Here is a 22,117-nt window from a genome sequence, read left to right as displayed (position 1 = left end):
ACATGTTCAATCATATTGATTGGGTAGTTTAATCCGATATATTTAAAAGATGCCATTTATTTGTTTTCTGTATGTCTTATGGCTTTTGGTTCTTTACTTCCTCCATTATTGCCTTCCTTTGTGTTCAGTTAAAATTTTATGGTGTCTTGTTTTGATTCCCTTCTCATTTTGTTTTATGTATATTCTATAGAGATTTTCTTTGTTGTTACCATAGGGATTATATTTGACATCCTAGAATTATAACAATCTAATTTGATTTGATACCAACTTCACCTGCATACAAAATTTACTCCTTTACAGCTCTGTCACCCTACTACTTCATGTTATTGATATTACAAATTACATCTTTATATATCTTGTACCCATTAACAGATTTATGATTGTCTTATGCATTTGACTTTAAATAGTATAGAAAATAAAAATGAGTTTTACAAACTAAAATTATAATCATAATGGCTTTTATATTTTATCATGTATTTTCCTTTACTAAAGATATTTATATGTTCATATGGCCTCAAATTACTGTATAGTGTCCTTCAACCTGAAGCATTCCCTTTAGCATTTCTGGGAGGGCAGGTATAGTGGTAATGCACTTCCTCAGCTTTTGTTTACCTAGGAATGTCTTAATTTCTCCCTCATTTTTGAAGGACAGTTTTGCTGGATATAGAATTCTCAGTTGACATGTTGGCTTTTAGCATTTTAAATACATCATCCCATCATCTGCTTTGCCCCTACTATTTCTGCTGGGAAATTGACTCATGATATTATTGAGAATCTCTTCTGTGTGACAAGTCACTCTTCTCTTACTGCTTTCAAAATTCTCTCTTTGTCTTTGACAGTTTGATTTTAATGTGCCTTGATACGGGCCTCTTTATCTGGTTGGAGTTCATTGAGCTTCTCAGATTTGTAGATTCACATCTTTCCTGAAATTTGGGAAGTTTCTGGCCAGTTTCTTCAAATAATCTCTTCACTCCTTTGTCTTAGTCTGTTCAGGCTGCTCTAACAAAATGTCGTAGCTTTTAAACAACAGAAATTTATTTCTCACAATTCTGGGGGCTGGGAAATCCAAGATTCAGGTACCAGTAGATTTCATATCTGGTGAGACCTCCCTATTTGGCTCATAGACAAAACCCTGTTAAACTAACCCTTACCTTCCTAGTCACTTCTCCATCTAATTAACTACCCTAACCCAAGCCCCTTTGCTTGGTCATGTTTTTACAATTTACCACTCTTTGTCCAACTCATTTAAGTGTTCAACTCTAACTGCTTCTTTGGGTCTTCATTTATCTTGTGAGAGCTCCCATGTATATTTAAGAAAAATGATAATAATGAAAACTTGTTTCTTTTTTTTCCTGTTAATCTATCTTATGTCAGTTTAATTCCTAAGCCTAGCTGGAGACCTTAAGAGGGTAGAAGAGAAATTTTGCCTCCTCTACACTATCAAAAAAAAAATCCAAAAGATTGTGTGTATGTTTGCAAGTATGTGTGTATATAGTCATATGACTTCCAGGCAGTTTCTAAATTCATAGGGAAAGTAAGAGCTAAGAATTGACCACGTTATTTTGTGTGTGTATGTGTGTGTGTGTGTGTTTAGGTTTATTTATTTATTTTCAGAGATAGAGAGAGCGAGCATGTGCATGCAGGAATGGGGGAGGGACAGAGAGAGGGCAAGATAACACTCCAAGCCATCTCGACACTGTCAGCATGGATTCCAATGTGGGGCTTGAACCCATGAATCATGAGATCTTGACCTGAGCCAAAACCAAGAGCCTGATACCTATCCAACTGAGCTAGTTAGGATCCCTGCTTTTTAAAACTTTATTTATTTATTTTGAGAGAGAGAGGGGACCATGTTATTTTGAAACAGAGGACTAAAGAAGGTGAACATACATATTGGATATCTAGATTTGTAGTAAGGCAAATAGTAACCATTAAAGCTGGATGATATGATTGACAGGTGAATGAATAAACAAAATATGGTATATACACACAATGGAATATTATTCAGGCTTGAAAAGGAATAAAATTCTGGCACATACTTCAATACAGATGAACGGAATATATTATGCTAAGTGAAATAAGGTAGACACAGAAGGGCAAATATTGTATAATTCTATTTACACGAAGTACCTAAAATAGACTCATAGAGAAAGAAAGCAGTATGGTGATTACCAGAGGCTGGGGGAAGGGATAATGAAGTTACTATCTAATGGGTACAAAGTTTTAGTTTGGGATGATGAAAATGTTCTAGAGATGTATAATATTGGTGGTTGTACCACAATGTGAATGTACTTGATGCTGCTGAATTGTATACTCAGAACGGTTCAAATGGTAAATTTTATGTATATTTTACCACAATTTAAAAAACCCAAATGATATGGATGTAAAGATGGACAACTAGATCAATAAGGGGGGAAAAAAGGTAAACATAGAAAGAGACCTTTGAGTGCTTGATATATGATAGAAGAAAAATTAAAATCAGTAGGGAAGAAAATGGACTCTCTCCAATGGACAGTAGTCGACAGCTACTACTATGGTAATAGATAAAATTTCATCCTTGTCTCACATCCCATATAAATTAGATTATAGTTGAATGATGCTATCAAACTATGAAAGGCCAGACCTTAAAGCTTTTAGAAAAAATAGACAGCAGTATCTGCATAGTAGTGGTAGAAAAGATATCTTGGGCATAAAATGAAAATCTGTATTAGCTTTCTAGGGCTGTTGGACCAAAGTGCCACAAACTGAGTGGCTTTCGACAACAGAAATTTATTCTGTCACAGCTCTGGAGTCCAGGAGTTCAAAATCAAGGTGTCAGGAAATTTCTGAGACTCTGGTCTCAGATCCTTCCTCTGAGACTGTGAGTAGAATCTTGCCTTGTCTCTCCCTAACTCCTGGCAATGGCCATCAATCCATGGTGCTCCTTATCTTGCAGTTATTCCAATCTCTGCCTCTGTTGTCACATGGAGTTCTCTCTGTGTGTCTACTTCTAAATTTCTTTCCTTGAATAAGCATACCAGTCTTATTGTATTAAAGATGCACACTATTCCACTATGGCCTCATCTTAACTTCTTGTATCTACAACAACCCTATTTCCAAATAAGGTCACATTCTGAGGTATTGGGGAATAGGACTTCAACATACCTTTTTTGGGAGACCCAATTCAACCCATAACAAAAGCATTAACTGTAAAGGAAAGGACTGATACATTTTACCATATTAAATACCAAAGTGAGCAATTAATCCACTTCTTCTGTAAGATACATCAGATAAAATATACCATGAAAAAGAAATTAGAAGTCCTACCTCCTCCCCCAAAATGTCCTTTTCCCCATTTTTAGTAATCTTGGTACTATAAAACAAATGCAAGTACTAGATCAACAAAAACCACACATTTTTAACATGTCATTTTTATTGAAAAAGTAACATTTTTAAAATTTAGTATAAAAATATAGAGTAAAAATTGATATTCTCTTTCATTTCTGAATTTTATATTCACAATCATTGCAGTTTTTTACTTTGAGTTTTAAATCTTTGCTTAAAAGTTCTTCTTTGAGGCGCCTGTCTGGCTCAGTCGGTGGAGCCTGTGACTCTTATCTTGGGGTTGTAAGTTTGAGGCCTTTGCTGGGTGTAGAGAGGACTTAAAAATTAAATCTTAAAAAAAAATTAAAAATAAAATAAAAAATAAAACCTCACTCTGAGGTTACTTTTGAAATTCCTTGAAGTTTTTTCAGTGTAAGGGTTAAGGCAGGGGATATTTTTCATGTTTTCCCCCATATGATTAGATATTCATTTACTCAGTCATTCATTTATTCACAAATACATTTTGTGTGGTTACTATATTCAGGTACTGTCCCAGGTACGGAGGTTACAGATATGAGCAGGACTAAATGTTCCCTGCTATCACAGCCTTATATTCTAGAGATAGGAAGCAGGCTTTAAAAAACAGAGTAACAAATAAGCCAATTTGTCAGTATGTAAGAACTTGACTAGTGCTATGGAAAATAGAGTACAAAAGGCCAGAAGTACCAGGAATCTGCAGCATGCTGTAAATTTAAATTTAAATGAGCCTTTTTGAAAAAGCCCTATTTGATCAGACACATTTAAATGAACATTTGAGCACACAACCTGAAAGTGTAAGTTAAGCTGTGCTTAGGATAATAATTAGAAGAGATTAGACAAATACGCCAACTAATTTTTTTCTCCAACTGGTTAGATTAAATGGCACAATGAACTATTCTGTGTCACAATTTTGGAAGATAAAAGCAATTGCTGTTCTGACAAAGGCAAAAAAATGATACAACCTTAAGGAGATGTATACTAGATAAGACATTTGACAATGGAGAATAGGGTCGGGAGTGGGAATCAGATCTTTCTTTGGCTCTTTTCTGCTGATTTACCTGTGTTTGTCATTTCCACTTTCCCATTTCTCCTCCTGCCCCCATGAGACCAAATTCCCTGATTTCTGATTGGCAGTTCACTCATCATAGAGTCCTTTATCAAAAATATTAGTGCTTTTGGCCAGTTTGACTTTTGGTAGGAAAAAGCACAAGCCATTCAGAAATAGCTCCTTATTTGGGCATCATAAATTTAGTTTGTTTTTTTAACAACACGATATTATTTCCACCAAATCCAGATGTATGAGATACCTCCTTTGACGTCATGCACAACACAAATTGCCTTCGCACATCGCATGTATAGGCAGAAGATTGCCTCCCAAGATCATGACCTTTGACTGGTTCCCCTTTCTCTTCCAACTTTGGGAATGGCAACTTGAAAGCAACCAAGGTGATATACTACTTAAGAGATGGTCATTAATCTTCTGGAATCTTCACAAGAATAGATAATAAAGACAGATGTTTATAGGTACACAAGTGTTTGGTAACAGAATCTTCTAGATTCCTGCTAGCAAGCTGATATCAGGAAGAGCCCAAGGTCTTTTGGCAATTTCACTTTCTTCTTGGTTGCTTTCTTAGACTTGGTCACTTTCACAGATATTAGAAAACCGTGTGTTGTTTTGGTCTTTTGGTTGAGGCAGCTTTGCTCAGGCTTCCTTGCTTTGTTGTGACAAGCAATATTTGTTGAGAATACTGTTTTTCCTTTGCAGATTATTTAGCCAATTAAAAAGGCGCCAAAAAAACTGGCTTCTTGGTCCATGTCAATCAATTGCTCATTATTTACAGAGACAAAAATTCTGTCATTTTCCTTCAGCTCAAATATCCCACCTTGATAGATGGAATAGAGTCCATATTCTGAATCCTTAGACCAACAACTATTTCTAGCACTTTTCATTAGCAGTATCGGGTCAGGATAACTTGTGTATTTGTAGATATATTGTACCATTTGTTTGTTTCTCTTTCTGTTCTGTTCTGTTTCCTCAGGTTCCTGAAATCTAAAGTATGTTTGGGAATAGATGTAATAAAACCCCCTCTGATGAATAACCAGCTCACCATTCCTCAAGTGCAAATTATTCAAGAATGAATGTCCTTTTCTTGATGACTCCCAGGAGTTTATTTTCTGACCCAAAGCTTTTTCATTCTTGGAACCTGGAGGAAGTTTAGAGAGAAAGAAAGTTTGTAGCAAAGGCAAGAAATATCTCAGTAGCCATGGCTAGCCAGTTTTTTGGTTGGGATTGTAAAGAATTTCAATCTAATATAAACCTTCTTGCTCCTTCAATCTTACAAGATTCTGAATTTCTTATAGAAATCTGGAGGCTACTGTATCATTGTGACCTGTTGTGAGTCCCTTTCTTTTCTGTGCCTCATCCACCACTTAACACTATATCTGCCAAACTCAGCTCTAAACTGTAGCACAGGGGATGATTAACTCAGGTGGCAATCTGCGTGGGCAGAACTTCTGTCCCAAGTCCCTGCCTCCCTTCCTAGGCAGGTGAACTAAAATGAACAACACGCAATGAAACCAAAAGAAATATATCTGTTTCCTTAAGCCTGGAGCTCAGAACTTATTGCTATTCCTTTGGATCACTTTGGGTTCCTTCTTGGTCTTTCTCAGCAATCCAGAGTCAAAGACACCATTCAGACAGAAAGCATCTCCAGTACACAATAAGACAGGGCATAAGGTTTGGCAAAGAGGTCCAGATTTAAAGATCTTTAGACCCTTGGATCTTTAACTCCCAAAGACTTTAAATGAAAAAGGGCCCTACCAAAATAGGATATTCCTTTAAACTTTGGGCTCATCTCCACGATTGGTGTAAAGTTTAGTTTTTCAACAGGCAAAACAACTGTTGTATTTCTTGATAAATAGTAAACACTAACATTATAATAATGATCTCACTCATAGGCAGAACATGTCTCTCATTCATAAAACATGAGTTCAGGAATACTAAGAAGACAACTGCCCAGGAAAAAAAAAATGAAAAAAAATTCCAAATCTTTTCATCTTTTAACTGATACTTGAAATTTCTTTAACTTGAGATAAAACCTTTTGTAATAATAAAAGCAACTATTTATTAAGTACTTACAATACACAGGAATTTTGCCTGTGCTAATCTTCACTATTTTGAGTTAAAGATTATCTCCACTTCATATATGAGGAAACTGAAGCTTTATTTGATTAGGTAATTTGCTCAAAACATATATCTAGGTAAAGAGGGGCTGGTATTCCAATGTGCGTATTTAGACTGTAAAACTCTTGCATTGTTATAGCACTGTATGGACACCTGTTCTTTAGTTAAGAAGTACGCTTACCATATTGGCTAAGCTATATGAAACTGACATTTCTCTAAGTGAGAAATGGTCAAATATTGGCAATTTCCCATAGTTCGACCAAGTACAAATGCCACAAGGAATAACTAGTCACTTCTGGTGAAAGTATATGACTGACTCGGAACTCCTAAGGAGGAGGAATATTTGATGGAGGGAGAAAGAGAAATTACTTTGAAGAAGAAGAAGAAAAGCACATATAGGGGCATGGGAAACTCTAAGACAGAGTTCTCCCACCAGAGGATTCTCCTGAGAGCATTTATGCCAGAGTAGTTACTGAGCTATTTTCTCTTGTAATCTTCCTTCTGAGAAAGAGCCAATCTGAGCCCCAGTTACCACTGAGCATTTTGTAGATAGTCATATAGACATTTCATGTAGAAAGTTGAAAGAACAAATTATTTGGAATGAATTTTTTCATTGCCTTCCTTGAAACCATGATATATTTGTTGTTTCTCTTACTTGGAACTGGGAATGTGCTTCTTCTCCGACTGGTTCCAGTTATGTGAGCTGCTACTCTCTGAGGACCTCTTTCTCTTACTAGGTAAGGAATATTTAGCTGCTTTTCTAAAAGAAAAATGACAAAGAATCTTCAGCACTTGTCAAACTACTTTTCAAATACATTGCTATTCAGAACTGTTGTTGATCAGACATCATAAGCACACTGTGCTTCCAAAATTGATTGTATGGTCGCTCATAAAAGCAGCCCATATATTAATATGATGATCCATCTATTCCAGCTTATGTTTAATTTGGAAAGTATTTTAGATGAGAAGAATAAGCAGCAACTTGGATTATAATTTATCGACATATCAGAGATAAGGTCCAACCAGAATACAACAAAATGAAGATTATGGCCCTTTTCCAAAACAAACAGACAAACAAAAACCAAACAAGTAAGTAACCATGGACATGTAATAACTCTGCTTGAGTCATTTAAAATGCACAAATAACCAAGTCTTGGCAAATTTCCACTATGAGTTATATATAGAGACAAACAGAGTGATTCTGATTCTAAAGGAGTAGCAGTGTAACAATGGTCCAAAGATGCTACAAACTGGTATCCAACAGTAATCCCTTCACCATCCCCCCCAAGAGAAATATGAATTGGCATACTGGTCATGATAATCAATATGTAAACATAAAAATCACTGGCTCACTAGATCATAATAAACAAATAACACCTATTGATCACATTCCAAAGTACTTTGGAACAGACTTTAAATATACAAATCCAACATATTACCCTTTAATTTTTAAATTTTTATTTATTTTGAGAGAGAGAGAGAGAGAGAGAAAACATGAGTGGAGGAGAGGCAGAGAGAGAAGGAGAGAGAGAATCCCAAGCAGGATCATGTTCAGCATGGAGCCCAATGTGGGACTCCATCCCACAACTCTAGGATAATGACCTGAGCCAAAATCAAGAGTGGGACACTCAACTGACTGAGCCACCCAGGTACCCCAACAAACTACCTCTTTTTAAAAAATCAGCTTAAACGTCCCAAGTGTGCTTCTACTGGTTGTTAAGATAAATTATATTCTTTCATCAAGCAAATATTGCCAGGACTAAGGCACTGCACTATGCTGTATATGGGTTGCAAAGATTAGCCACTGATTACACTGACTGAGCCCTCAAAGGACTTACAGTCTTTTAGGAAAAATATAAATTAGAAAGTGAAAATTTACCTGTGAGAAATATAGATACAGGGTGATGGGTGTTCACAAGAGGGAGAGATTCCTACTTATTGGAGAATTGAGGGGAGGGTTTGTGCTAATGCTTACTCCAATAAACCAAAGTGCCCATCACATCTATGCCAGGCACTCTTTTAGGAGCAAGGAGAAAGAATATAAATAAATGAATGCAAACAAACATTTGAGGTGCAAATGGCAATTTGATCTGAATAGGATGAGGATGGGCAGGCTTGGGAAGGAGGGCTGGAAGAAGGGCATTATCTGAGATCTAGGCCAGAGGCCAGAGGCAGGACTCACAAAGCATTCCTGGGACACAGACAAGGGAGGAGTTCAGTTTTAGGCTTGAATGAGGAGCCAAACTATAGAGGATTTGAATGTTAAACTAAGAGATTTGGATTTTACAGGATGTGGATTTTGAATGATTTGGGGCAGGGAAGTGAAGGGACAATGTGTTGTGCTTTAGGCTATCCTGTCTCAAAGAAAGCTGTGATGGTTAGAAGGTGAGAGGGCTGGAGACTGGCAAGTAAGTGATCAGGACTGAGAACAGGAGGCCTTAATCTAGGCTAGTAGGTGGGGGAACTGAGAAGAGGTGGTAAAAAAGGGAAAGAATAAATAGGAAACGGGAATCTCTTCCATCTATCTGGTATGAGTTGTTGCTTATTCAGGATGGGAAGGCATTTGTACAGTGCTGAATACCAAATATATCATGAGGCTGCATGGTCAATTACATAATGCTCTCAGAATGTTCAGCTTTCAAGGTTGATGTGTCCATTCACCTTGAACTCCCACTGTTAAATAATTCATAATGCCTTGCCTGCCCTTAGACCTTAGCACTTTGTTTTAAAATATTCAATAACTGAATCCAATTATAAATATCTTGCATTTGAGGTCATTGCAAGGATATGGGAAAGCCTAGATAGAAAAGCAAATTCTAAAGAGGATATTTCCTCTTTAGAGGCTATAGCAAACACTTCCTAGAAAAGAAACCTGTCAATGTGTCTATTTGGATGTCATCAATACATCTAGGTATGCTGATTAGTATATGATTTCTACATTTCATTGGGATGAGTGAAAAAGAGTATTTTTCTTACAACACTGAAAGTGTTGTATGTACATCTACTATAGATCGTAGATCTGTTGTGCCTCATCAGAAGAGGAAGAGTATTCAATGTTCTGACTACCACTTTTGCTTTTGGGGAAAGAATGCTTAGACCCTGGGATCAGGTCTTATCTCGTTTAATAAAAGCTATTTAATAAAGAAAAATGGGAGTTGTTAAGTAATGAGGAAGCTTATCATATTGAAAAAAGATAGGTGACCGGGCACTTGGGTGGCTCAGTTGGTCATGTCCAACTCTTGATTTTGGTGCAGGTCATGATCTCCCAATTCATGGGATCAAGCCCTCCATTGGGTTCTGCATTGACAGTGAGGAGCCTGCTTGGGATGCTCTCTCCCTCTTTCTCTGCCCCTTCTCTCTCTCTCTCTCCCCCTCTCTCTCCCTCTCTCTGTCTCTCTCTCAAGATAAATAAACATTAAAAAGAAAAAAGGAAAAAGAATAGTTGAAAAGTAGAAAGACATCATTACAACACTTATATTGAAGAACATTTTCTTCTCTGCCAGGCTGGTATGCCCTAAGTCTCTGGTATATGCATTCAGGCCTCTATGGCTATTATCATGGGAAAATGGGACTATGGTGAGCCAAATGTGAAGAAGTAGCAAACTGATTTAATAGTTTTATTTACTTATGTATTCACTTTAAAAATATGTATTAAGAACCCTCTTTTTTGAGAGAGAGAGAGAGAGAGAGAGAGAGAGAGAATGTATACATGAACAGAGGAGGGGCAGAGGGAAAGGGAGAATCTTAAGCAGGCTCCACACCCACCACAGAGACTTGCTCAGGGCTCAATCTCACGACCATGAGATCATGACCTGAGCAGGAATCAGGAGTCAGACACTCAACCACTGAGCCACCCAGGCACCCCTGTATGAAGAACCTTCTATGTGGAGAGAGATGGTGGTGGCACAGTATTGTGAATGCACCATTTGCCACTACACTGTGCACTGCAAAATGGTGAATTGTAAAATTTTTGAAGGTAGTGGGGTAGGAGGGTCCTGAACTCACATCCTCCCATGGACACACCAAGGCTACAACCACATATAGAGCAATGCTCTCTGAGAAGGACCTGAAGACTAGCAGAACAGCTCTTCCACAGCTAAAGATATAAAGAAAGAGCCACATGGAGAAGAGTTGAAAGGGGCAGAGACAAGTCTGGTCAGGACCCACACCCCAGGTGAGGCGATCTACAAGTTGGGGGGATATCATAGGCGTGAAATTCCCCCTGGGGAGCAAGGGATTCAAGCTCCACATGGGACACTGACCAGGGGCCTGCACTGGGAAGACAAGCTCTCACCATGTCCAGCTTTGAGAATGAGTGGGGCTCAACTCCAGGGGAGCCAGCTAGCACCACTCGCCTCATCCTGGCATTACCCTGTGGACCTGTCCCCCTCAATCTTCCCATCCCCTAAAGCAGCTGGGCTGAGATCAATTATCCCCATGAAGCTGCTCCTTCCCTGCCACATGCCAGGGGTGACCCCAGCTGAGACCGGCGTCCTTCCAAAGTGGCTTCTGACCCAGGGCAGGTAGCCAGACCTAGGGCCAGCCACACCCACCAGCAGTTGTGGCCTAGTCACTACAGGAGGATACACACAGTCCACACAAGGAATACTCTTGAAGTGCCTGATTCTGGTGACCAGAGAGGATTATATTTCTGGTCGCCACAGAATACCTTCCACATAAGGCCACTCCTTCATGAAAAGATGCTCAGCATTGCTCATCATCAGGAAAATAAAAACCAAAACCATGATGAGATACCACCTCAGACGTGGTAATAACAAAAGGACAAGAAACAACAAGGGTTGGTAAGGATGTGGAGAAAAGGGAACCCTACTACATTGTTGGTGGGAATATAAATTGGTGCAGTCACTGTGGAAAACAGTATGGAGAGTTCTCAAAAAGTTAAAAATAGAAAAACCATATGATCCAGCAATTCCACTTCTAGATATTTATCCCAAGAAAATGAAAGTGAAATCACTGTCTCGAAAAGATATATCCACCATTATATTCATTGTAACATTGTTTATAATAGCCAAGATATGGAAGCAACGTTAAGTGTCTATCAACAGATGAATGGATAAAGAGGCTGTGGTACACATACACACACGCACGCGCACACACACACACACACACACACACTGGAACATTATTCAGGCATAAAAGAGAATAAAATCTAGCCATTTAAGACAACATGGATGGATGCAGAGGGTATTATGCTAAGTGAAATAAGTTAGACAGATAAAGACAAATAACATAAGATTTCACTTATATGTGGAATCTAAAATCAAATAAACAAACAAAACTGGACAAAAAGACTCATAGGTACAGAGAACAAACTGGTGGTTTCCAGATGGGAGTGGGGTGAGGAGATGGACGAAATAGGTAAAGGTGATTAAAAGGTACAAATTTCCAGTTGTAAAATAAATAAGTCACGGTAATATAAAATGCAGCATAGGGAAGATAGTGAATAATATTGTAATAATTCTGTATGGTGACAGATGGTAACTATACTTATTGTAGTGTGCATTTTGTAATGTATATAAATGTCAAATCACTATGGTGTACATCTAAAATGAATATATTATTGTATGCCAACTATACTTCAATTAAAATATAAAATGAGAATGACACCTTTTATCCCCCCCCAAAAAAGATTACTTGTATATTATGTGAATTTCATCTCAATCAAAATACATACATGCGTGTACAAAAGGTGGTCCACCTAAGGGCCAGGGGAATAAAAGATTCTACTAGGTTTGGAGCATAGAGTTAGGTGCTAGGTATAGAGAAATGAGAGGAATAGACATGTGTTCTATCTTTATGTATCTTTAAAGTAGTGGGGAATCAGCACACAGATAAAAAATACATAAAAATGGAAAGAGATGAAAGGAGGTGCTTGTTATCTTACCTAAATAAGGTAGCCAGGGACATTCTCTCTGAAGAAGTAACATTTAGGTGATAGTTTGAGAATGAGAAGGAGTCAGTTGTATGAAAAGCCAGGAAGGGAAGAAGCCAGCCTGGGGAATAGCCCTTTGAGGGGAGCCCTTATGGGTTAAGAGCAGGGTGCTGACCATGTAGAAGAAGGTGACCATGGGTGAGGGACCATGAGAGAATTGTGGTGGGTGGGTCAGTGGGTGAAGGATTGCTGGGAAAATTGACGAAGTGAGGGGCTCTTGCATAAAGAAGGGCATAGAGCTTAGTGGTGGTCAGAAGCAGAGAAAAGATGAGTTACTTGGGGGCCTTTACTTAACTTACTTCCAGCCATGTACCAGAAAGGATTTAGATGGCTCATTTATGAAACACTGGCAAGTAAAAGATAAACAATGGAAGAAATTGAGATGAAAGGAAAATCCACATTGGGAGAAATAAAGTTTTGACCATAGGTGGGCCACAGATTTGGCCCTAAGTGTTCTGTCAGTGCAAATAGGAAAATAGAATCAAGTGTTTTGAGACACCGAGTAGAAGTTGGAGGGGGGATATGTGGGTGCGAGCAGAGAAGAAGAGCTGGAGAACTAGTCACCCCGTCATGAAGTTGACAGTAGAAAATTAAAATAACAAAAAAAAAATACTACCTGGAACTGTAGGAATGGTTTCCTCATAGGTTCTCAAAATCTGCAAACAGTATTGAATAAAGCTTGTTAATTTCCCTAAAAATAATTAAACTGACTACAGAATGCCTATGGCTCTTCTTGCGGGTGTCTGAGATGAAATTTCTACATAGGACATCAACCCCAGAAGCTTTAGTTGTTCAAGCACAGAGTTTGTGTGGGGTAGGGTGGGAGATGGGGTGAATACTGAGGCAGAGGCAGCTGTTCCTGCATGGTGACCAAGGATGGTCCTATGTCTGGGAAAGTTCTGTTTCTTGATGAAGTCTTCAAAAGGCCACACCTGAAGCAACACAGGAGGAAGGTGCCAGCTGCCAAGTTAGGACAGGCTAATGTTCCCTCAAACCCCCTTGTAGCTAATGGATGTGGCAACCATGCCACTTCACTCTCTCTGTGTGGGGTGTGTGTCTGCACACAAATGTGTGTATATGTGCACTACGTAATAGCATTCAGGAGCTTTGCATTGGGCAGACCCAAGTCTCAAGATATAAGGCACACTTCCTCTCTCTTGGGATGCCCACAGACACAGAGCCCATCAAGCCGGGACCTGCAACACTGTCATTCTCTCATTTCTGACATTGGCTAGGGCATTCTTCACATCAACATAAAAAATAATATCTTTACTAAACAACTAACATCACTTTCTTTGTACTAACCAGTGGGGAAAACCAGTAAGAAAGAGTGAAACCTTAGCCTTTCTATCAGACGGGCTAATGCGGACTGCTCATCCACAGCTTCTAAACTCCCCTCCACCCAGCTCTGCTACTTGGGCCTTTATCCATCACTGCCTTCCTTTCCTGCCACTGTTGTTAATTTTGAAACTGCCAGAAACTCCCCTCATCTGTACTCCCACCCCAGAGCAGAAGCTCTCTGCTTTCCCCTTGGCCTCAAGCCCTGACCTGGTAATGGAGGGTCTGCCAATAGCACAATGGGCACTGGTATATGGAAGGGAAAGGAGCTGTGCCTCGGCATAGTCTCTGTCTCTCTCTCATTCTGGGACAGAAGGGAGGAAGGAAGAAGGAGGAGCAGCAGGAAAGAGAGAAGGGTAATTCCTACAGCTTGGGAAACAGATTAAAAGAATAATGACTGTCTGGTCTGGTCAGATCTGTCAATCATTAGCTCTGGAAAACTTTGCTCGTTACTTAACTGCTGTAAACTTTAATTTCTTCATCTATTTAAAAAATAAAAAAGAGGAAGATAATAATGCTTCCTTCCTCACAGAGCTGTGATGGGGATTAAATGAGATATCCTACGTAATGGGCATAGGATGTTTACTGGAAATAGTCTGTTCCATTAATGGTGCCTGGAAAAAAAAAAGAACTCTTTCCCCCCTTTTTGCCTGCATCCTCTTCCAGCTTCTGCCTGTTCCAGTTAGTGGCAGCATATGAGGATGGGAGGGAGAGAGAGAACAGCAAGAAAGAGGTATGTGCAATCTATCCCCACCCCTTTTCAGTCTCCAGATTTCTGCCCTAGTTCTGAGTTTCTCTCCCCTGCCACCTGTGGGTTTGCCCCCATGAACACCAGGGACTGCAGAGTCCCATTCATTCCTTGGTCTTCTCAGGATGTTTCCCACCCCTGGGCCTTTCCTCGTCCTCGCCACTTGGGGCCACAGAGTCACAGCTGCATCACTATAGCTTGTGCTGTGAGCTGGTGGGCACCCTTTTCCGGCCTCCAGCTGAAGTCAGATTTCATTTCTCATAGAAATGGCATCATAGATGACATCTGGGCTCTACTATGAGGACTGTTTGGGGTTATAAATCAGAACTCTAACCACTGACATAACACTGTTTCAGTGGAAAGACAGGGCACCAAACAATGGACTTTCAATCGTATCTTTAAAACACATCTTCTTCCCGCCCTGGGAATGTCCCCAGTATTTTTAAAACAATAACGATGTATCCTAGTTTACAGAGTATTTTTATACCCATGTTCTCTTCTGACCTTTTTGGAAGGCAGAAGGCAAAACTATTAAAGCAAAATGATATAATTTAGTGAAATAAACTACTAGCTAACATAGTGTTTCTGCTAGAGATCCTGCATCCATAAACAGATCATATTTTGTAATTTGTCACTTATTGACTATATATTGAGATGTCATCACCTTCAATTTCTCAAAGCGTCTCTTCGTTCCCTCTTCTTTCCTCTTTTTTCATCTCTATGTGCATACACAAATAAAGATATATTTAATTGCAGACATCAACAAGGTGCAAAGATTATAAAACACCATTATTTGGCATCTTTTGTCTTCTGAACAACAACAAAACCACACACATCTTTTATCATTGTGTGATCTTGAACACATTGCCCAGTCTGTGCCTCAATTTTCCACAATGTGAGATAAAAAGGGCAGACTAGATGGGGAGGCTCTCTGGAGGAGAGGAATGAGCTCTAGCCTGGGAGTCAGCCAGGCCCCTCTGTTTGGTGCTGTTCCACTTTCTTCTAGTTTTAGGAATTTGGGGGAGATCACTAAAACACTCTGGGCCTCTGTTGTCTCCTTTGCAAAATGAGGCATCTACGCTTGATGATCCTAGGTGTTCTTTCTCTTGCGACCCTCCACGTCTGCTGGCGGAGTGACCCGGTGGTCCACCTACCTTTCTAACAAACTGACGGAGCTGCCATTTCACTTGCCAGCACGGGGTGTTCATACTCTCTTCATCATTGGGGTCCCAAGGGATATCGTCTTCCTTTAAGAAACAAGCAATGCCACTTTGGGAGTATTTGTCCTGCATCTGGGTTAAGATGGAATATAATACATTATTATAGAGAAATGCTTTTTATTTTTGTTCATTTACAAGTTAAGACAACAGGAACCGATGACAGATTCAGAGAAGTCTTGGTACCTTGGATAAGCTTGTGGGTTGAAATAAACAGTAAGCATGCTGTCCTTTGTCTTGTGAATAAATATAAGCAGTCAGACGTGGTGAGAAGGATACAGGTGTGGGCCAGACATCCTGGGTCACAATGCCCTTCACTGATCCTGCCGTTAAACAGCTGTGTGTCCCTCAACAAATTGCTTTTTCTTTCTGTGTCTATTTTTCATTTGAGTTTTGAGCTGGTTCATTGTGGTGATCTTTGAGGTCCTTTCCACCTCTGAGATGGGGGAGGTGTCCCATTCTAAAGCTGGGAAGCTATCTAGGTACAAAGTAGGCAATAGAGTCCATTTAAATTCCAGCATCCTAAATAAAAAATTAAACAAATCCTCTGGGATGCAGACGATATTGTGTAAATTCTAGTTATTGTGATTTCTAGTCCTCTGGATGGCCAAATCTGGACCATATTGCCACTGAAAATCTTAATGTTGTCTCATTAAATGTCCACACTAGCTAGGGATTTACGTGCAGAGACCTGAAACACCATTTGAAGGTTTGCCCCCTCCTTCTGAGAGCAAACAGTTATAATGGCCAGGTAATTTTCAATAAAGTCCTAGCTTGATATTAAACACACACACACACACACACACACACACACACACACACACACACACACACGTGCATGCACACATGGAACAAATGCATGCACGCATATATCCCAAACCACTCAGCACATTGCAGGGTGACAACTGGTTAATTTTACAAAGAAAAATGGGAAGTCCATGCAAGGCCAGACATTGTTTTTTGGTTTTTTTTTCTTTCCTGTTTTCGTTTTTAACAAGTGGGATTGAGGATATGTTATTTCTCTGTACAAATCTGAATTGTCTTTCTCTGGGGAAATAAATGGGAAAATGGCCATTTTTATCTGTTGTTTGAACTTAGGGGACTCCCAAGCTTGAAGGAAAGACCAAACAATGATGCTCCTTCTCATAAAAAGACAATCTCATTCCAGATCAAAATAACTTGTTTATGGGAGGTCCCAGCCAGAGTCAGCTGGTTCTGTACTCAGTCATGCACTCCTTGGACATTTGATCCAGGTCCTTCAAGTGCAAAAGTACAAACCTAAGCTGATTAATTCCTTCCACACACTCTGGCATAGAACATTCATTTACTTTTAAATGTTTATTTTCTTTCTTCCTGTTTTAAATTACAACAGTAAAACATTCAGCCTAGTAAATGTAGTAGGGGTGACAGCTGGGGCCACCTGAGTAGAGACACAACTAGCAGTGGAGTCAGTCAACATCACTTTGTCCCTACCAGCCCCATGGCCTTCTCCTGTAGAGTTCTATTTGCATCTCCAACATATGTGGGAGCTGAAAAGCATTTCCCAGAAAAGCACTCAATTACGTATAGTTTAGAAATATGAGAACATATCTAGCAAATCGGGGCGTAGGATTGGAGAGGAAAAGCTGGATGTAGTACAAGGCCTGAGGGTGATTCCAGGAAGAGCAAGTTAGCTTCATTGGACACTGTCCCAGTGCAGCCGGTATGGGTGTTCTCTGGCCAGACATTGGTATGATAAAACTGAATAAACAGGCTCACAAACTTCTGTAACATGTTGAGATGAAAAGTTGTGCATGACACAGAGGGGAGGGAGTGATTTATTTTCTTACTTCACAGCAGTTAGAAGCTGTCTCAGCAGGAAAAGATGAAGAACATGGAGGATAGGGCCAGGGGCAAGAAAGGGCAGAGCTGAGCACTGACTGAGACTGGGCGGCCATGGTAGCTGGCAGCTGCCTGTGAACCGAACTGGGTGGAAGCAGGGACTAGCCCAGGCCAGAACCAACTGTTGCCTATAGGCTCTGGCTGCCCACTGGGGGTTTTCCAGAAACATCTCTAGCAGGTGGGAGGGAGAACCCTGAAAGCTGAGTAAGATCCTAGGTGTACACGGGAGGGAGCGTGACAAGCTAATGTGACTCCATTGTTACCCCCAAACTTAATGAAGCCTAGAAACATTGTTAGTACACAGGCAACCTGGAAAATATAGGAAAGTAAAGAACATTTTTCTAAATGAAAAATAAACAAAAATCACCCTCATCCTACTTCCTAATTAAGCTCTGGATGATCTCTCTTGTTTACAGGGCTGTCTGTGGGCAGTTTTGTGCGTGACTGTTTTCTCTTAAGACTGCATAAAAATGTCATGTTCTTTAAATCTACATGAAAATCTTATATAGATAGCATAGATACTTTTATGACATTCACTGTAGAAAATTTATAAAATACAGAAAAACAAGACACCCATATACACCAAAAATATAGGAAAAAAGACACCCATAATCCCACCATTTAGAAGTCACAGTGACCAGCATTTTGGTATTTCTCTTCTAGAAACCCAGAGAGAAAGCCCCAACCACCCTCCCCATCCCCCACATTTTCTTGTATTATCATATTTGGTGGTTTCTTCTACAGACTTTGGCCAATGCTGGCGACTAGATGCATGAGTGAGGGGTTGCTGTGGTTGTTTCAAGAATGATTCATGAGGATTAATATGATGTGTCTCTCTTTCCCCTTCTTTTGCACATCCTTTCCACTTCAAAGCATGAATTTCCTGCCTCACACCTCAGACCAGAGCTATTCTCTCCCTAACCACATGTGGGTGTTGGGGCAGGGGGATGTGTATGCTATTTTCATTTGTATGCTTCTCAGGGACACAGCTTTCACACAGGTTCCTGCTCTTCTGCTCCAAAAGCCCTTGGTTTTGACAAGTGGATTTCCACTGTGTCGGTGTCATCACAAACATGGTGGTTGTCTAGGCCACGGCCAGCCAGTCCTCCGCAGGGCTTTTGGGCTACAGGGTGGACTCCTTTGCCAGTTGACTCAGGGACTTCAAGGTGGCAGCACTGACCCTCTCTGCTGCCCTGACATTAGTGTCTAACAACTATTTTCTGCAAACCACAAATACCATAAAGAACCACTTATGGAGATTGGTAGATAATGGTCCCCTTCTCCTTTGTCTTACCCATCTATGATACCACAGTGATAGGCAGCCCCCTTGTCACAAAACATTCTCAGAGAGACAAACTTTAGAGACTAAGCCCATATTTATTGATCATGCTTGCTAGTCTATAGGCTTATTTGGGAACGTCCAGTTAGACATTACTCAGCTCTCCTTAGGCCACACTCCCTAAAGTCCGCTCCATGTCTTTTCTAGAAAGTTTCATTAGCCAAAGTAGAATCTGTGATTTATTTTAGAAAATTAGTACTTATGTTAAGTATGCTTTTCCAAACTTTACACAACCAAAGAGACTCAGATTCATTTTTCCTTGCAAGCATTCCTGGTGAAGAGGTAGAAACTTCAAGAAACTTCTCAATACAATGGCCACAGTTTATTGAGCACTTACCTAATGCCAGGGTTCAAAATTGGACTTTCCCTTTAACCAGCTTTATAATCTTGGACAAATCGCTTAACTCCAAGAATCTTAGTTTACTTATGTGTAAAATGGGGTAATTATATTTAAAAGACTTTTTTTTTTTAGAGACAGAGAGTGGGGGAGGGGCAGAGGGGGGGAGAGAGGGAGAGGGAGGGAGGGAGAGGGAGAGAGGGAGGGAGGGAGGGAGGGAGGGAGGGAGAATCCCAAGCAGGCTCCATGCAGAGCCCAATGCAGGGCTCAATCTCATGACCCTGGGATCATAACCTGAGCCAGAATCAAGAGCTGGATGCTCAACCAACTGAGCCACTCAGGCACCCCTACAGGATTTTTTTAAGGATCAAATAGAGCAATATTTTGCAAAGTTCCTGGAACACCGTATTTGCTCAATATCTGTTAATTCTCTTTCCTTTCTGGCACTCTCAATGAATTCTTCTGCGTGTCTATAAACATATGTATATATATGTAACTACACAATCAAGAAAAACATATGCACACGGGGAAGATTTGAAATTTCCATTTTTATAGAATTCAAAAAATTACTTGATCATAAACACAGACAATTGCATGAGTCTGCTCAGTCAAGAACCAGTTAACATAGTCTTAAAATTAGGCCAACTTGTAATGTCAGCAAATTGAGGCAATGATTTTCTTTCGTAATAAAGATACAGACTCATTCTGCTTATGCTGCAAAGTCAACAAAGGTTAGGACATTCTAGATCCAAACTTGTAAACACAGCAGTATTCCAGACTCTCATGCAGACTTAGAACTAGAGGCATGCTTATAGTTACATTGATGTTTTAGTTGCAGACATACAGCCTCTTCTGAATACAGCAAAGCTGACTTTACTGGTCACCTAATGGTAACCATCACTTATATAATTACTTGCAAGTCAAACAAGAGTCTACTTCATCCAAAGTCAAAGGAAAAATTTGCAAGTATTTGAGATAACCAAATTTATACTCCACAGGGTATACAAACTACATTTCCTTAACAGATACTCACTCTATGGCATTTGGATAATTTATATTTTTCTGAGACCCTTCTTACTTGCATTTCCTAGCCAGCTGGCAGATGTAATATTGCCTTATCAGTGTGCATCACAGGGTGCAAATATATTAACCCTGTGGACACCCTGTTGTGGAGGGAGGAATGTTACTTAGCTGCCTGAAGACCTGATTTCAACTCTGCTTCCAAAGCTCTGTCTGAGCCTGGATAAGTCATTTTGCCTGGGGGTCTCTAGTCTCCTCATCTATGAAATAGGGGGTGTTCAAATTTCCTTCCAGCTCACAGTTCTCTACTATATAATACACAATTAGTCAAAAAATACATAAGAAGCCAAAAGCTGACTTGGTTTATTGTCAGCAATTCTGCATTCATAGTTCCAAACGGTTTATACAGTTGAGAAGCACATGAACTAAAAAGCCACTAAGGTTTTTTTCTCTGTCAAATGTACCTGGATTCCTACTTGACCACCCACAGGCATAGAATAATTGTTTTATTTTCAATTATTTTATCATGAACAGTAAAATGCTGAGTCCATATGGTAACCTCTTTATCATAGGCTTTATGCGGGGCATGTCTGTGGCCAAGGAATAGACGCGTGCCAGTCCTTAATATCCTCTCTACTGTCAACACAGAAGTGCCACAGAGCTAAAACCAAAACACGTTTCTAAGATCTGACTTACCCTCCACCCCATGTCTTGGAGGAAAAAGAGAAACCTGATGACATTCTAAGACTCAGGTCTGATTTTAGTTCGATTGCTAGTATTGTAAACTATACATAGTGTTGAAGAGAAAAAAAAAAACAACCACCTCCGGAGTTTTGTTCCTGCATCTGCTAGTAGCTTGTAGCTGCACTTGGTTCACACAATCCTTTCAACTTACACTTTGACAAGGTCCTCAGCAATTACATGCGTTAGCAGTTAGGGTCCACAGGCAGAGAAAGGGAACAGTTTTTCCTACTGTAAAGTCTTCACAGAGGAGGAAACAGAGGCAGTTAACCAGGTTTGCAGAGAGCCTCGGTCAGGAACTGTGTGCATTGTACTGACCTGCCTCAGTTCACTGGTGAAGTACATGTAAGTCACGGCCACGCAGAGGGACTGCAGGAGCACAGTGAAGATCAGGATCAGCACGCAGGTCTGCCCAGGACTGGGGCCCGCTGGGGCCTGCATCTCGACCACGGTCCTGTCCTCTCCGACAGTCACTGCTGCAAAGGCAGCCAGACAGCAGGTTGTTGTTGTCGAACCAACCATCGGGGGTGGAGCCCTTTTTAGGTTTCGTTTATTAAAGAAATAATCAAAGTGAAACTGAAACAACATGCTGGAAGCCAGAGGAGACAGAGAAACACTAGTAAAATTCTGGGAAGTTCTTTCCATTTTATAGGAATGTCAGGGACCAAGGAAGTAAACACACAGGAAAAAATTGTTGAGGGCACGTGGGTGACTCAGTAGGTTAAGTGTCCCACTTCAGCTCAGGTCATGATCTCACGATTCAGGAGTTCGAGCCCTGTGTCCGGCTCTGTGCTGACAGCTCAGAGCCTGGAGCCTGCTTCAGATTCTGTGTCTCCCTCTCTCTCTGCCCCTCCCCTGCTCATGTTCTGCGTGTGTCTCTCTCTCAAAGATAAACATTAAAAGAAGGTGTTTTTTAATGTTTTGAAGTTGGAAGGACTGTGCGTTAAGTCAAACAGCTCCTCCCGCAATGCTCAGGGCCTTTGGGGTCCTGTGGATGCACCTTTGCCCAGCAGCTGT

General features: G+C 40.2%; 1 protein-coding gene across 1 annotated transcript; it reads right to left on the bottom strand.

Annotated features, from left to right (window-relative positions):
- Positions 1-3,392: 3,392 nt before the first annotated feature.
- TNFSF10 (TNF superfamily member 10) lies at positions 3,393-21,670 on the bottom strand. Its single transcript, XM_015088565.3, has 5 exons — positions 21,419-21,670; positions 15,720-15,857; positions 13,096-13,135; positions 7,182-7,286; positions 3,393-5,546 (listed from the first exon to the last, which is right to left on the bottom strand). The coding sequence occupies exons 1-5, from the start codon at positions 21,620-21,622 to the stop codon at positions 5,113-5,115; spliced, it is 921 nt and encodes a 306-aa protein (XP_014944051.1). The 5' UTR covers positions 21,623-21,670; the 3' UTR covers positions 3,393-5,112.
- Positions 21,671-22,117: the final 447 nt, after the last annotated feature.

The sequence above is a fragment of the Acinonyx jubatus genome, chromosome C2 (genome assembly GCF_027475565.1).
Source record: "Acinonyx jubatus isolate Ajub_Pintada_27869175 chromosome C2, VMU_Ajub_asm_v1.0, whole genome shotgun sequence".
Classification (NCBI taxonomy): Eukaryota; Metazoa; Chordata; class Mammalia; order Carnivora; family Felidae; genus Acinonyx; species Acinonyx jubatus.
The sequence above is the reverse complement of the archived record's forward strand: the minus strand, read 5'-3'. Positions and strand labels throughout refer to the sequence as shown.